We start from the raw sequence: 15,405 nt of genomic DNA, 5'->3' as shown, positions 1-15,405 counted from the left end.
CAGTGTGTTCAAATATGTTTGCAGTTGTGTGTGTTATGCATCTACACTCACTACACATACAGGCTTGGCCATGGCACACTGGAGGATGTGTAGACACAGTTGCAAATGCAGGTTTTCCAACTCTTGAATGTGAGGCAAATAGTGTTGGAGTTTGGTATATATTTTCCTATATACTTAAAAATCAAAAGCTGTCATCATACAGCTCCCATCGGAGGATTTGTAGTGCTGCATCACACTTCTGGATTTGCCTGGTCAGGGTGGGGGAAGGGAGCAGAAGAGAAAGGAAGTTTTAAAATTGTGGTTTTAAACAGTAAGAATTGAAGGATGCAGGGATGGAGAGAGACAGGAGCTGTGAGAGGGTGGAGGGGCAGGCAGGCGGTAGGAGGGATTAGCGAGCAACACTAGCAGTGGCAACAGCCTTGAGTCTCTGTGTGTACACAGCAGAGTGAAGGAATAAATAGTTTGATAATGCTGCAACTTATTACAAGTGTTGCTTTACTCCCAACACTCCTTCTGAACAAAGTGTGTCTGGTGGTCCCTGGGAAGCGGATTAGTGAGACTGTCTGAAAAATATTCTTAAAACTGAGGTGGCATGGGTGTAGCGGGGGGGGGGCGCTGCCCCCTAAACCAAGTAAACAAATAAAAATGCTTAACTAACCGACCAATTGCATTGCAGACAACTTGGTTCTGCCCCCCCCCAACATAAAGTCTGGCTGTACCCATGTGAGGTGGTGTAAATAGTTCTCTTTTTCCCATTATCCTCACAACCAGTCCTTTTTATCTAGAAAAAGAGGTGCAGGTACCCTTGAGTACCCCCTGGAAAAAAAGCATTGCTTACAACCAGCCTGTGAGGCAGAGGTTAGGTTAAGAGAATTAACTGCCCCAAAAGTCACCCAGTGAGCTTCATGGCTGAATGGGTATTTGAAAACTTCCATATCCTAGTTCAGCACTCTAACCCAGAGCTTTCCAAGCTTTTCATGTTGGTGACACACTTTTTAGAAATGCATCATTTCGTGACACAGTAATTCAGTTTTACTAGCAAACCAGAGGTTAAACCTTTCCAGCCCCTAGAGGAGCGTGGCGGGAGCATTCGCGTGACACACTTACACACTGCAGCCGACACACTAAAGTGTTGTGACACACAGTTTGGAAAGCTCTGCTCTAACCATCACACCGCACCAGCATCTCCTTCCATTTGCACTGAGAGGCAAGATTTTAACATGTTTCAAAATTCAACTTCACATGAAAATTCAGCATCACATCTTAGAAAGAGCATAAACATCGTTATGTATTTGCTGCTATTCCTCCCCCTTTCTTTTTCTTTTTTTTTAAAGGGGTGTGAGATCTCTCAGCTACCAGTTTCCTATAGCATACCCTCCAACACTGTAGGAACATACTCCATACCTCTGACTGGGTTGCCCCAGCCACTCTGGGCAGCTTCCAATATATACAGTGGTACCTCGGATTAAGCACCACTTTAGCTAAAGGGGCCTCCCGCTGCCGCTGCACCACCGGAGCACGATTTCTGTTCTCATCCTGAAGCAAAGTTCTTAACCTGAAGCACTATTTCTGGGTTAGCAGAGTCTGTAACCTGAACAGTATGTAACCTGAGGTACCACTGTATATATAAACATAATAAAACATTAAACATTTACCAAAAAACGAAACAAAAACCACCCCTATACAGGATTGCCTTCAGACGACTCGGGGGTCAGATAACTCCATACCCTCCAACATTTCTCCAATGAAAACACGGACATCCTAAGGAAAAGTGGGACATTCTGGAATCAAGTCAGAAATTGGGGCAGCTTCTTTAAATCAAGGACACCCCTGGAAAATAGGAACACTTGGAGGCAGTTTTATTAAGTGGCTTCAAAATTAACAAGGGAGTTGCAGCCCTTAACAAACAAAGGTCAGTCTACTTTCCCCTCCTTAAGTCTATGGATGAGAGATGTAGACAGCCCCTCCCACTTCATCCTCTTGCAGAGGAGGAGGGGACCCAGAATGCAATACAAAGGGAGACGCTTGGGGGGAGATAGCTGGTTGGGGTGGGCGGGGCTGTCTCCATTGTCAGCTGGAGCTGCTTTTAAAGGGACAGTGGGTGGGCAGTGGGTGTACAGCGATGCGCTGAGGACTAGGATCCTGCCCAGTGCTGGGGGCGGGGGAGAAATTACAGCGGCAAGCAGCAGAGGAGAAAGGTGGATTTACCTGTCGTTTAACACACATACCCAAAGGCAGGATGAATTCCCATGAAGAGCAGCCTCAGTCAGATGCAGCTACTGCTGCTGCTACCCCGTCTTCCACCGATGATGACGATGGGATGACCTGGTGGTACAAGTGGTTATGCAGACTGGCTGGCATCATTGGGGGCATCTGTGAGTATTTCCTTTACTCCTCCCACCCCACAGTTTTTTCCTCCAGTGATTCCCCTATCCCCGCACCTCCAGAGCAGTCTCAAGACCCAATTTGCCACCTATGCTGGGGGCTTGCTTTGCACCGACTGGCTGATTTTGTGTCTTTGGGGATTTTTGCTTTAATTTTCTCTCCTGTAGGGGGCGGGGGAATAGCACTACAAACTTTTTGTACACATGTTTTTGGGGTGGGGTTTTTTTTTATATAAAAAAACATGTTTTGTCACTCTTCTGTTGTGAGCTGTCAAGAGGACTAACCTCTTTACTGCCTTCGTTTAAATATAGTTAGTAGGTAAATAAATACCTACATCAGGGTGTGCAATATGCAAAACAGATCAAAAGTGCAACAGGGTAGTGCCTATTTTGCATTAGCAAATGTTTGTATTTCTGCATTTCATTTTGGTGTTTGATTGAGTTACTCAGAGTCACTTCATTGGTTTTTTAAAAAATATATATATTAATATCCCACCTTTTCTCAAAGGAGCTCAAGGCTCTCCCCCTCCCCATTTTATCCTCGCAACAACCCTGTGAGGTAGGTGAGGCTGGGAGACAACAACTAGTCTAAGCTCAGCCAGTGGTCTCTCTCCTGGGAACTGTAGTTTGCTAAGGTTGCTGAGAGTTGTTAGATGACCTCCTATTCCCTTCACAGAGCTACAGTTCCCTGAGTTCCCTGTGAAGAGGGATCAACTATTAAACCACACTGGAATTGTAGCTCTGTGAGGCAGAGGCATGAGAACTGGGACCTTATTGGTGGTGACTCCATGCTTGTGACACACCCTTTCAAGTTATTTGCATATGTCTGCCATCAGTGCAGCTGGACTTTTTATATAGAAACCACACATTTCCAGGATCTTTTTCCTTGAAAGATTTAATAGGGCAACTGGCCTGAAACTTTTGTTTTAGTTTTGTTGCTGGCTTTTTTCTAATATTAAGTTTGTTTTCATTCACTACAATGGCCCTTTGCTAGCCTGTGGGTTAGTTAAGGGACCTGGTTTGACTGGTTCTTGATTTGTTTTTGTTTTTAATCGAAATGTAATATTGCATTTTGTGTTTGCTGTAAGCTGCCTTGCAAGAGTGTTGCTCTAAAAGGTGGCCTGGAAACATTCAAATAAATAAAAACAGATAGATGGAATGAAACTCTTCATTCACCCTCTCTTCATTCAAGAATGGAATGGAGGGCATGGCTGCCCAGCCAACTGGGTACAGGAGCACTCTGTGCTGTACCATTTTGTTGCAGAGCCCATTTGCTCGTTCTCTGGTATGTTTGCATTTCTAAGCAGAGTTTACCTTTGTAGAAGTCAGTGTTTTTAAAAAGCGTTTTGCAAAGGCTGATTAAGTTGGGGACAGTGCCTGAGACACTTGCTTACGACTTGAAAGAACTTCTTCCTTGTTGCACCCAGCCCTGGATACCTGTTCCCAGTTGCTTCTCTGTGATGTGATTTCTTACTCATGGTTTAGGGCACACCTGATAGCGGGGTTGAACTTTGCTGCTGCTGTACTTTGCTCCCTATGTTTAAACTTGTTGAGTAATCTTTCGTCAAGCTGGTATTCCTGACCCCCAGGCTACTCTTTCTGTTCCTTGGATCTCTCTTCATGCAACATCCCTCACCAGCCAAGTGTTGACCCCTCCTTGAGCCAAGGCACCAGGTTGCCCCCAAGATTGAGGGGGCCCGACATCACAGGCACGATTCATGTGCAACTTCATGTCCTCAGAAGGAGGCCAAGCACTCCGGCGGAGGCTGGGTGCTGAAACTGCGGCACACACAGGGTCCCCTTCAAACAAATATCGAGGAGAGTTTTTCCCCTTGAACTCTGATAATGCTTCCTACATGTCTACATATGGAGGTTAGAGAGGGGTGTGTGAGGCTGTAGAATCTGGCCTACTGTACAAAAATTCACATTCATTGTCCCAGCCACTATTCTCCTAGCTTCATGGGTGAGCTGGCTCTGGCTATAGTAGAATTTGGCTGGGTTCCACTCTCTGCTTCTCCTCCCCACTTGTTAGGGAAAGTTTCACCTGCTAAAATTCTCAGACCTTTGGCTGCTTTTAAAGGCAGCACTCCCCCCTGCCCCTCCCCACCCACACAAAAAAGCAACTATGCCCTGAACAGTCCGAAAATAAGCCTTGGAACCACCTGGGATTTGGTCCTCATTAAACTTGCAGCAAGGTTCTCTGCATCCGATACAGCATCAGACCCCTTTCGCGGTCGTCAGCAGGTAACTTAATCCCAGTATTATGCGACACTGCTCATGAAAAAACAAGGGCCAGCAGAGCTGAGTTGACAAGAAATAATGGCACAAAGAAAACAGATGCACACAGATGCACTCAATTCTCCCACCCCACCCCCCAAAAAACCCTACAAAAATTAGTTTTGGAAACATTGTCAGAGTTTGTAGAGAACAAATGTCCAGTTCTCAAAGCTCTCGGAACCCAGTCTGGTTACGTCCAGGAGAATCACATCAAAGTTTTTCCTCTGCTATGAAAGCGGAGCGTAACCTTAGGCAGGTGACTAGCCCCCGGTGTCAGAACCTGTCCTCAGAATAGCCACAAAATTTTGTGATCATCATCATGTGATGTCATGTTGCAGCTTCATTTCTCACAATCCATGGTTGAACTGTGGAACTCACTCCCACAAGATGTAGTGATGACAACCAACCTGGATGGCTTTAAAAGAAGATTCGTAGACAAAATCGTGGAGGACAAGGGTATGGATCCCGATGTTCTACCTCCACTGCTGGAAGCAGTGAATACCATTGTTAGTGTGCCTCTTGGAGTGAAGTCAAACTGCTGTGACCTTCTGTGATGTGCAAGCCTGGGCAGTATTTGGGGGTCCTGGGTTGCCCAGATTACAAACCTCTCAGCCTTGCCGATGTGGTCCAGAAGAAAGCAGAGCAATATGTTTGGCACCAGCTTGGCTGCAGGATTTGCTAGAAGGAGGACTGCGAGGTGCCATCCATCCATCTTAGGGACTCCAAATTTGTGTAGGATTTACTCCTTAGCCTTTCCCGCCCCCCTGAAGATATCCCACAAGACAGTGGAGCTTTAGGATCAGAGTTTTTCTTCAGCTAGATGGGCTAACTTCCTAGAAGAGTTTGGATTTGATATCCCGCTTTATCACTACCCGAAGGAGACTCAAAGCAGCTAACAATCTCCTTCCTCCCCCACAACAAACTGTGAGGTGAGTGGGGCTGAGAGACTTCAGAGAAGTGTGACTAGCCCAAGGTCACCCAGCAGCTGCATGTGGAAGAGCGGAGACGCGAACCCAGTTCTCCAGATTACGAGTCTACTGCTCTTAACCACTACACCACACTGGCTCTCCTAGGTTGATGAGCCCCATCTGCCCCTCACTTCTCTCTACAACATGAATGCAAAACGCCTTCTTGACTATTGGACCCAGTATTGGTCTGATCCACTCAATCCACCAGAGCCTGTCTTCACATGCAGGGGAAGTCCCTGACTCACCAAGCGTTTGAGACCCATCAGCTACCTTCACCTGGTTAGCTGGCCAGTTGAAGCTGCTCCTGGGTTGTGGCCACTGTCACATGCTGGCAACTTCTAGGAGCCACAGGTGAGAGCTGGAGGTGGGGAGGTGGACAAGCTACCCCAGAAGTAGCATGTTATTTCCCCTGCCAGAGGTACTGCCCCTCCCCTAACACCTCATACACCCCAGTATATACCAGTGTAGACAGAACAGTTGCTGGGAAATGCAAGTAGACAGAGTGTGCTGTTGCACTCAAGACCTTATTGGGAGCCTCCCAGAGGAATCAGGTCAGTCACTGTGAGAACAGGATGCATTGACCCACCAGGGCTGATCTTAACATTTTCTACCTGCTTTGTCCATTCAGCGTGTGCCTTTGCTGGCCTCTTTAACTGTGTGACCATCCACCCTCTCAACATTGCAGCTGGCGTTTGGATGATGTAAGTAAACTTGACTTCCTTTACGGTGACTATTTGTTTCGAGTACCGGGGTTCTGCAAGTCAACACCAGCTGAGATGAAAGTCTGTTGCAAATGCAGAGGCAGGCAATAAATGATTTGTCCTGGTGGGATGTGTGGCCATTGCACAGCCCACTCAGCACAGTCTCTGGCCTTCCTGCTAGTCCCCGCCCCCCCCCCCCCCCCGGCTGAATCTACACAGGTATAAAAAACACTGTGAAAGTGCTTTTTTTTAATTAAAAAAGTAGTAAAGTATATATGGAATTTGCCATTAGCTCACCAGTGCCACCTAGTGTCACATTTGTTTAATACACTTAAAATGCACTTAAAACGTTATACAGTGGTACCTATGGTTGCAAACGGGATCCGTTCCAGAGGCCCGTTTGCAAAATGAGCAGAACGCAATCCGCACCTGTGTGTCTGCATGTGCACGGGTCTCGATTCACCGCTTCTGCGCATGCGTGTGACGTCATTTTACACACCTGTGCATGCGCGAGTGGCGAAACCTGGAAGTAACCCTTTCCAGTACTTCCGGGTCGCCACAGGACGCAACCTGAAAACGCTCAACCTGAAGCAAACGTAACATGAGGTATGGCTGTATTTGCAGCTGAGTCCCTGTGGCTCCGAAAATAGAAAACCGTTCAGAGTAGCTTTGGGAGAGGGCCACAGCTTACTGGTAGAGCAAGGCTTAATCCCTGGCATCTCCAGGTGGGGCTGGGAATGTCTGATACTCTGGAGAGCCACTGTCAATCAATGTAGACAGTTCTGAGCTAGACGGACATGGGGTCTTACTGAGGACTAGGCAATTCCATGTGTCAACTGGCCATTTGTTCAGAACCACGAGGACTAGAATCTTACCTTATTTCTAGGGAAAGAGCCATAGCTCAGTGGTAGAGCATCTGCTTTGCATGCAGAAGGTCCCAGGTCCAATTCCCAACATCTCTAGGTATGGCTGGGAAGTCTCTTGCTCTTAAATCCCAGAGAGCTGCTGCCAGTTTATTCTATGCAATTTTAATTGAAAATATTTTAAAGCCACTTTTCTGAGTAAATGCCCCAGGGCAAGCAAGGTGGAAGATTTAAAACAACAATGCACTACAAACTGGAAAACTTTTAAAACACTACAACATTTAAAACACTTAAAACTAGAAGTAAAATAAAGCACAGAACCCAAGAAAACATAATTGAGTCAGACCAAGCTAACAATCACCGTACCTGGAGGGTCGGCTGCATTTAAAGGCACACCAACCACACCCACACTTTCTGAAACAACGAGAACTGAAACACAGCCAAATATTGAAATTTGTGCTTCTCTGGATTTTGCAGTGCAGTTTTCCAGCCAGCTCATGTGTCCAAATTTGCATAGACAAAGGTAAAGTCTGCCTATCAGTACATAGATCAGTGAAAGTAACATATAAAAATGCTTTATACAGTGGTACCTCAGGTTAAGTACTTAATTCGTTCCGGAGGTCCGTTCTTAACCTGAAACTGTTCTTAACTTGAAGCACCACTTTAGCTAATAGGGCCTCTCGCTGCTGCTGCTGCCACCACGCCGCCGGAGCACGATTTCTGTTCTCATACTGAAGCAAAGTTCTTAACCCGAGGTACTATTTCTGGGTTAGTGGAGTCTGTAACCTGAAGCGTATGTAACCCGAGGTACCACTGTATATGGGGAAATTGCCGTCTTGGCTGTCTCTTAGTCCAGACCCAGGTCACTGAGCCTGAGCTTCCACAGCCGCTGCCTGCCATGAACCACCAATGGCAGGATTGGCAGCAACAGCAGCAGATATGTTCTATGCTTAAGGTAATTTTTTATTCTCTTGCTAGTTGTGCTGTTTTAAATGTGCATTTTATATTTGACATTATTAATGTTTTCTTTTGAAATCTTTAAGATAATTTGTTTGTTAACATTGCTGCGTTAAATGGGCATTCTGTAGTTGGCTTCTTTTGCAATGTTCTGTTTTGAAATCTTTAAGATAATATTTTAGTTTCCTGTTAAATATCATTGTTTGAATGTATACTTGAATTTCTTTAGTAATGTTTTATTCTGGATTGTTTTATCTGATGTTTCAATGTCTGTTCTAAGCTGCTTTGAGATTTTTTAATTAAGAGTATAAAGCAGTAGAGAAATGAATAATAATAGGCAAAAATTCATAACAAAATGTGCACATAGGAAAAAGTTTGGGGGTGATTTTTCATGTGGACTTTTTTTTCTCAAAAGAAAATATTGCACATGTGTAGAAACATAGAGAACTGAACTTAAAATCAGAAAAATGAGAAATTGAGAGAAACCAAAACTGGCAGATTTGCCCATTCCAATTCCAGTGGATCTCAAATGCCTTGGCTCCCGAACAATACGATTCCCGAACGATTGAAACCCAAAGGTGAGTGTTCCAGTTTTCGAACGAGTTTCGGAAGCTGAAAGTCCGGTGCAGCTTCCGCAGCCTCTGATTGGCTGCAGGACGCTCCTACAGCCAATCAGAAGCCACGCCTTGGTTTTCGAACGGTTCTGTGAGTTGAACGGAATTCCGGAAGGCATTCTGTTTGAGAACCAAGGTACGAACTGTACTAGCTAAATAGCCCTCTGGCCCCAGTAAGGTTATAAAAGCTTAGAACCTAAAGCAGCCTAAGAGTTTCACTGGCTGTGGTGTCTAGTACTTTTGAGAAAAGGCAGTTGACATGGTAGAAGTTCATAAAATTATGCATGGCATTAAGAAAGTGGGTAGAAAAAAGTTTAAATCCCAAAGAAGCAATGCTTCTTTGCAATGCCACAGGAGAAGAGACAGCTCTTGTCCTTGGCTTCTGCTTGTGGGTTTCCTGTTGAGGCAACTGGTTGGCCACTGTGAGAACAGGATGCTGGACTAGATGGGCCATTGGCCTGATCCAGCAAAAAATTCATGCGTTCACCAGATGGGCCTTTTCATTATGGATGGGGTGGGTTCTCTCTGGTTTTGAGTGTGACTTCTTGCCCCAAAGGTTGAATGCCTTCGTCCTTTTCCTGTGCGAGGCCCCCTTCTGCTGCCAGTTCATCGAGTTTGCAAACGCTGTGTCAGCAAGGGCAGACAAACTGCGCCCATGGCAGAAAGGTGCCTTCTACTGCGGGTAAGTGTGTCTTGGGGTTGGGAGTGTCTCTGGATTACCAGTATTGTGCCAGAGGGATTCAAGTGCATACCAGAGCTCTAAGTTTGCACAATTAAAGTGCTCTGGCATAACAAATCCATGATAAACACAACAAAGCATACTCTTTGTAGTTTGGAAGGTGACGATGACTAGTGAGAAGAATCACAGAATCATAGGATTGTAGAGTTGGAAGGGACCATGAGAACCATCTAGTTCAAACCCCTGCAATGCAGGGATCTTTTATCCAACATGGGGCTCAAACCCACAACCCTGAAGTTAAAAGTCTCATGCTCTACCAACTGAGCTATCCTAGAGTTCTCACATTATATATATATATATATATATATATATATATATATATCACATTTGTATCCTACTCTTCAGCCAAAAAGGTTCCTAGAGCAGCTTGCAATACAAACAAAACAAGACATGTCCCTACCCACAAGCTTACAATCTAACAAGAACACGCATGACACACAAGGGGTAAAGGACAAGGAGGGTAGAGGAAAACAAAAAACACAAGCACAGATTTCTAGACAGTTGGTCCTGTATTAACCATCTGGTCCTGTATAGGGTCAGGAGGTGCCTGATGAAGCTGGGCCTCAAGTAAAGCTGATGAAATGAACCTGGCTTCCTGGGGTGGAATGGCTGCCCTCAAGTAACAGTTAAGGAAGAAGAGGCCTAGTGGAGGCTGGCCTCCTCCCTGGGAAGAGGGGTTGATAATTAAAGAACTCTGGGAATTGTAGTTCTGTGAGGGGAATGGGGGTTTCCTAAACATTCTCAGCTAACTACAATTCTTAGGATTCTTTTTCTGAGGGGAAGCCATGACTGTTTAAAACTTATCTAATAAAGCTTTAAATGCATGGTGCAGATGTGGTGGCCAAAATCTTTTAAATCTTTTTTTTTTAAGTTAATGAGTGTTGCCTGGCGTATGCTTCCTAGAAAAGTTGTTAATGGGCAATATCTCATATTTGGAGTAGACCTGTTCAGTCATTTGTCCAGTAACTTTCAGTGAATCTAGTCTGACACTGACCATCACCCAGTATGTTTAAAATACAGATATACAAATTGTTCTAAACTTTTCCCCCTTGAATGCCTTTGGTTCTTGAAGCTGGGTATGTTTTCCCTCTCCACAGACCCCTTTCCAATATCTGGTTTGTATGTAACGTACCCTAAATCTGGTTGTGTGATTAAAACGCATTGTAATTCATGGGTATGCCTAACTTGGGTTCATTCACTTCAGTAGGTCATTTCAGTGACCATTTGGAAGTGAAAAATCTGAGATCACAAGATCCTGTACCAGCAAACGGTTGGTCCACATTTGGGTCCTTGTTTTGCTAGGCATCCTGTGTTGAAGTGGATTGCAGCACGACACTGCCTTAACTTCACAAATTTCCTCTCTTTCCCCCCAGGATGGCGATATTCCCAGTTATACTGAGCCTGACTCTGACAACTTTATTAGGCAATGCCATTGCCTTTGCGACAGGAGTGCTTTATGGACTTTCAGCATTAGGCAAAAAGTAAGAGAGAAGAGTTTTCCCTCCCTCCCTGTTTCAGCCAGTGTTTCAGCTGGTCCGTCTTGGGTGCTGTGCCTGTCAAAACCACCACTCACTCCAAGCTCCTATGCTGTCTTTTGCCTTTTGCAGGGGAGACGCCATCACGTACGCAAGGATGCAGCAGTTGCAACGGAAGCAAACAAACGAAGAAGGGGTGACAGGAAGTGTCGAACCACAGGCCGTGTGACATCGCCATTCTTTTGAGGCCAGTCATTCCCATCTCATTGAAAAGCAAAGCTTGGGAATTCACTCCAGCCTTAGAAACTGGCCTTGGAATCCTGTGCTGTGAAACTCTTTCAAAACTTCTAATTTCAAGCCGGAGAGTGCAGAATGAAAACATACCTTCTCCTTTGTCCCCAGAACATTTTTTAAAAAACAAAAACACATTTATGCAACACTGTGAATCTTATATGCTGCAGCTTTAAGGGGGCAGGATTTAATGTGGGGTCCTCCCTTCTCCCACCCTGCTCCTTTCTCAGGTTGGTGTGGAACCAAATAGGGTGAACAAGCCCCATTTGTCACATCACTGTGGTGGACTCTTAGCCGCCTGTGTTGCAACAGCCTTTTGATACAGTTTTAGCAGCTCAATACGGTACTTCTGAGATCATCAGAAGCTACATTCTGGGCCTTGATTTTATTTTGACATTTGGGGTGATGGGGAAGCTATTTGGGGAGCTGGAAAATGTGGTACCAAATGAATTCTAGGACCTCAGCATTGAATATTTGAGCCACCAACCCAGTCTCTGATTTGGTGTTCTCTCTTAGAGTTACAAACTTTGGGGGCTTGATGGACCTTGCTGTCTTCCTACTTTAGAGTTTCTCCCCCCCCCCCGCCCCCGCATTGCAGAAAATTATTCCCCTGATGAATTTTTAGACCTTTTTTTTTTAGTAATTTTAGAACTGACATTTCTTTAGTAATTTAAGAACTGAGCAAACTGTGTGTTGATTTGTGAGATGCATTAAGGAGAGAAATTACTTGAAAACCCTTATTTTGTTTGCATTTGGTATTTTTCCTTTTAGGATTCTTCAGCAGTGGGAGCGGGGGGAGGACTAGCTTTTCCTGTGGGGGAAAAGGATAACTTTTTGGAGTGATCCTGGCTTCCAAGGGTGGAAAGGGCAGCCATTGTTGCATCCCAAAGTCTAGCAAAGGACCCCCTGCTTCCTTGAGAGAACTGTCACCCTCACTTTGCAGCAAAGATGGCCAGAGGTGGCATGAGAGAATTATTGGTTTACAATACCTCAAAGCATTTCAAGTTAAGGGCCTCGGTAAGCCCCTTCCCCGTCCCCTTGAGCTGCAATTATAGGCATTTTTTGTACATGTAAAAAGCACAAATCTTAGATTCCATAATGCAATACTGTAAAATGGTTCAAGCAGCTGGCCAGTTTTGTTTCTGGTCACTGCTTTTTATAACTGGGAAAAAACTTCCTTGCCCTGAAATGCTATGCAGTTGCAATCTTCTTTGCTACTGTTTAACCTGTTTTACTACTTGATAATTCCACTTTCCGTATTTATATCCTGTAGCTAAAATTTAATTTATTATTCCTTTTCCTTGTAATTTGCTTTGGAAAGCATTAAAAAATGTATTATTATTATTATTTATTTGGAGTTCCTCGAACTGTTCCGGTGGGGGATCTGTTCTCTTGGGGTATAGAACATGAGACAGGTGCTTTCATTTGCTGGGAAACAATTTCTGTCTAGTAGTGTTAGGTCACTGTCTTTTTAGGAAGAGGAAGATGGGGCTAGTTGGGAACTGAGCAGGGCACAGAAATAGTGTGAAGAATTAATTAAGTCTATAGATGTAGTTGATAGAAGGGCGTGTGAGAATCTTACTTGCCAGATGCAATGTTGTGTCCCACCGCTAAGGGTCAGTATTTTCAAATGCATTATCAACAAGAAGTGATGGTATTATAGGCTTCCTTTAGGAGGAAATGCTTTGCTAGAGATTCCCGTTTCTTGTTGAAAGATAAGGTTTCAGAGGAAGGGACCTTTGTCAAAAAGCTCACCCCGTCTCTGAAGATTGAACAAAGCTGGATCACTGCCATTTTGAAAGAGCATAAAAGAATAAGGCAGTCTCTTCTCAGGCGTAGTTAATTTTTGTGAATAATTATTGGAGACTCTGGATTCTACATTGTAAGAATTTCTTTTTCTTTTACTGTACTGTATAACGGATAATATTTTCTTGTTTCTAGGGTGCATATTGCACAGTATTGTCTGATTTTTCCCTTCAGGTGTTTTTTTTAGCATGCAACAAACATACCACTTGTATTCACCAACACCATCTTTCAAGCAGATGAAAATGCAATAATTTAATTCTAGGGTCCCTTCTGAAATTAATTTATCTTGTAATTAATGGCGGAATGAAAAGCTATTGTTTGAAAGACAGTGCATGCACCCTAGTACAGGGGCACAGAACCCTTGTCAGCCTGAGGGCCACATTCCCTTTTTGACAACCTTCGGGGCCACATACCAGAGGCAAAAGTGGGCCAAATGACAGGTGTAACATTTGTACAGTAGGCGAGTTTCAGCACACACACACTCACACACGCCTTACTTTCCTCCATCCTGGCAAGCAAGCAAGAGGCACCTTCAGGACCCTGGGACACATTTCAGCCTGGCAAAACCACCTGAGGATGTGATGCAGAGCTGCTGAAGGGTGTGGCTTGGGGAGCTTTCTGAAGGCTGGCTAGAGAGGCCTGGAGGGCCACAGCTGGCCCCTGAACCTGAGGTTCTCCACCCCTGCTGTTAAGGGGCCTCAGCAAGAGCTGTGCTGGATCAGACCAAAGGCCCATCTATGTCAGCATCCTGGTCTTATAGTGAACAACCAGGTGCCTGTGGGAAGCTCACAAGACAGACCCAAGCACAACAGCACTCTCCTCACTTGTGATTCCCAGTAACTGGCACTTAGAGGCAGGATGTAAACCGCCTTGAGAGCTGCAGGTATAGGGTGGTATATAAATTCAATTAACAACAACAACATCATAGCGGCTGTGGCCAGTAGCCTTATTACCCTTCACAAATTTGTCCTAACCCATTTTAAAGCCATCTTTGCTTGGTGCCCCTCACAGAACAACTCTCTGGAGTAAAATCCATAGCTCAACTATGTTCTGTGTGAAGAAGTCCTTACGCCTGTCTCGTGAATTATATGACGCACTAGGGGAGGGTTTTGTGTAGAGTATGTCCCCTAGATGTTCATGGACTACAATTCCCATCAGCCCCTGCCAACATGGCCAATGGCCAGGGATTCTGGAAGTAAGATTCTGGAAGGCAACTGGCTGGTTATCTCTGGCCTACAGGATAAGCAACCATGGGCAGGTGGCCTCCTCCTTTTCAAGGATGTGAAGCTTTAGGGCCCATGAGGCAAATGAAGCAGCCCAGCTTAGGCAGTGGAATCCCATGGGTTAGTGCTGGGGTTGTGCAGCTGTGGCTTCCAGGGAGATTTCGCTAGAAGTCACCATGCAACTCCAGTGAGGCTTTGAGGGGGTGCTGCTGCAAGGGTGCATCTTCCCGTTTCTCCTCAGTTGGCAAAATGGGATGGGCCACTTCTGTGAAGCTGAGACTGCTGGCTTGCATCACTGGTCTACGGGGAAAGGGTTGATCTGAGTAAACCAGTTTTTATTCTGTGTAGAATCCTTGACAACCACCAGTTTACTGAACCTGCCTGTCACTGATCCTCTTTTTGTGTATGCAGTGAATAAAAAGACCATTCTACCTCTGGTAATAAGTTATTCAGTTTCAAAAGCTACTTACTACAGAGGAATGTGTGTGTTTGTGTATGTATGTGCTTCCTGCTGCTAAAGAATGTACTCTGGAAACAGAAAAAGCAGGATACATTCTATAGAGCTGATTCCTGTGGATTAAAGAGCTTCTGACCCTTTTGATCTTTTCAGAGCTATTTCAGACTTAGAGGAGCTACTTCCTATCTCATGAAAATTGCACGTGTTTCACTTTTTCTGAAAGTTCCCCAGTACAGAATTGGGTGCTTTGCATAGCTTTTCTTTTTAATCACCCCAGGTTCTAACCATCACGATTCCAGAAGATAGCTTGAAAGTATGCTGACATGGATGATGAATGTTCAAAAGACCAAAAGTGAGGGGGAGGCATCCAGCTATGAGGGTTGTGCGGAGTCTTGGTACTACTGAAAAGCTCCTACTTCTTCTGTAGTTGTTGAGCTTAACCTAGTCCAGGCATGTCCAAAGTCAATTTTGGGTGCCTAATCTGGCCCGCCAGTCGGTTTAATCCTGCCCCTGTGCCAATTTATTTCCTGGGGTAAAATCCTAAAAAACCCTCAACAACTTCAATCCTGAAAAAAGGTTGACAACTTTGGTCGGCCCTCATGGCCCTTCACTTCATCAAATCTGGCACTCTTTGAAAAAAGTTTGGACAC

The 15,405-nt window shown here is 44.9% G+C and overlaps 1 protein-coding gene across 1 annotated transcript; it reads left to right on the top strand.

Annotated features, from left to right (window-relative positions):
- The first annotated feature begins 2,067 nt into the window (after nt 1-2,067).
- Nucleotides 2,068-14,746, top strand: CACFD1 (calcium channel flower domain containing 1). Its single transcript, XM_028715351.2, has 5 exons — nt 2,068-2,375; nt 6,258-6,330; nt 9,321-9,446; nt 10,877-10,984; nt 11,111-14,746. The coding sequence occupies exons 1-5, from the start codon at nt 2,240-2,242 to the stop codon at nt 11,205-11,207; spliced, it is 540 nt and encodes a 179-aa protein (XP_028571184.1). The 5' UTR covers nt 2,068-2,239; the 3' UTR covers nt 11,208-14,746.
- The last annotated feature ends 659 nt before the right edge of the window (nt 14,747-15,405 follow it).

The sequence above is a fragment of the Podarcis muralis genome, chromosome Z (genome assembly GCF_964188315.1).
Source record: "Podarcis muralis chromosome Z, rPodMur119.hap1.1, whole genome shotgun sequence".
NCBI classification, from domain to species: Eukaryota; Metazoa; Chordata; class Lepidosauria; order Squamata; family Lacertidae; genus Podarcis; species Podarcis muralis.
This window is presented reverse-complemented; position numbering and strand designations above follow the sequence as displayed.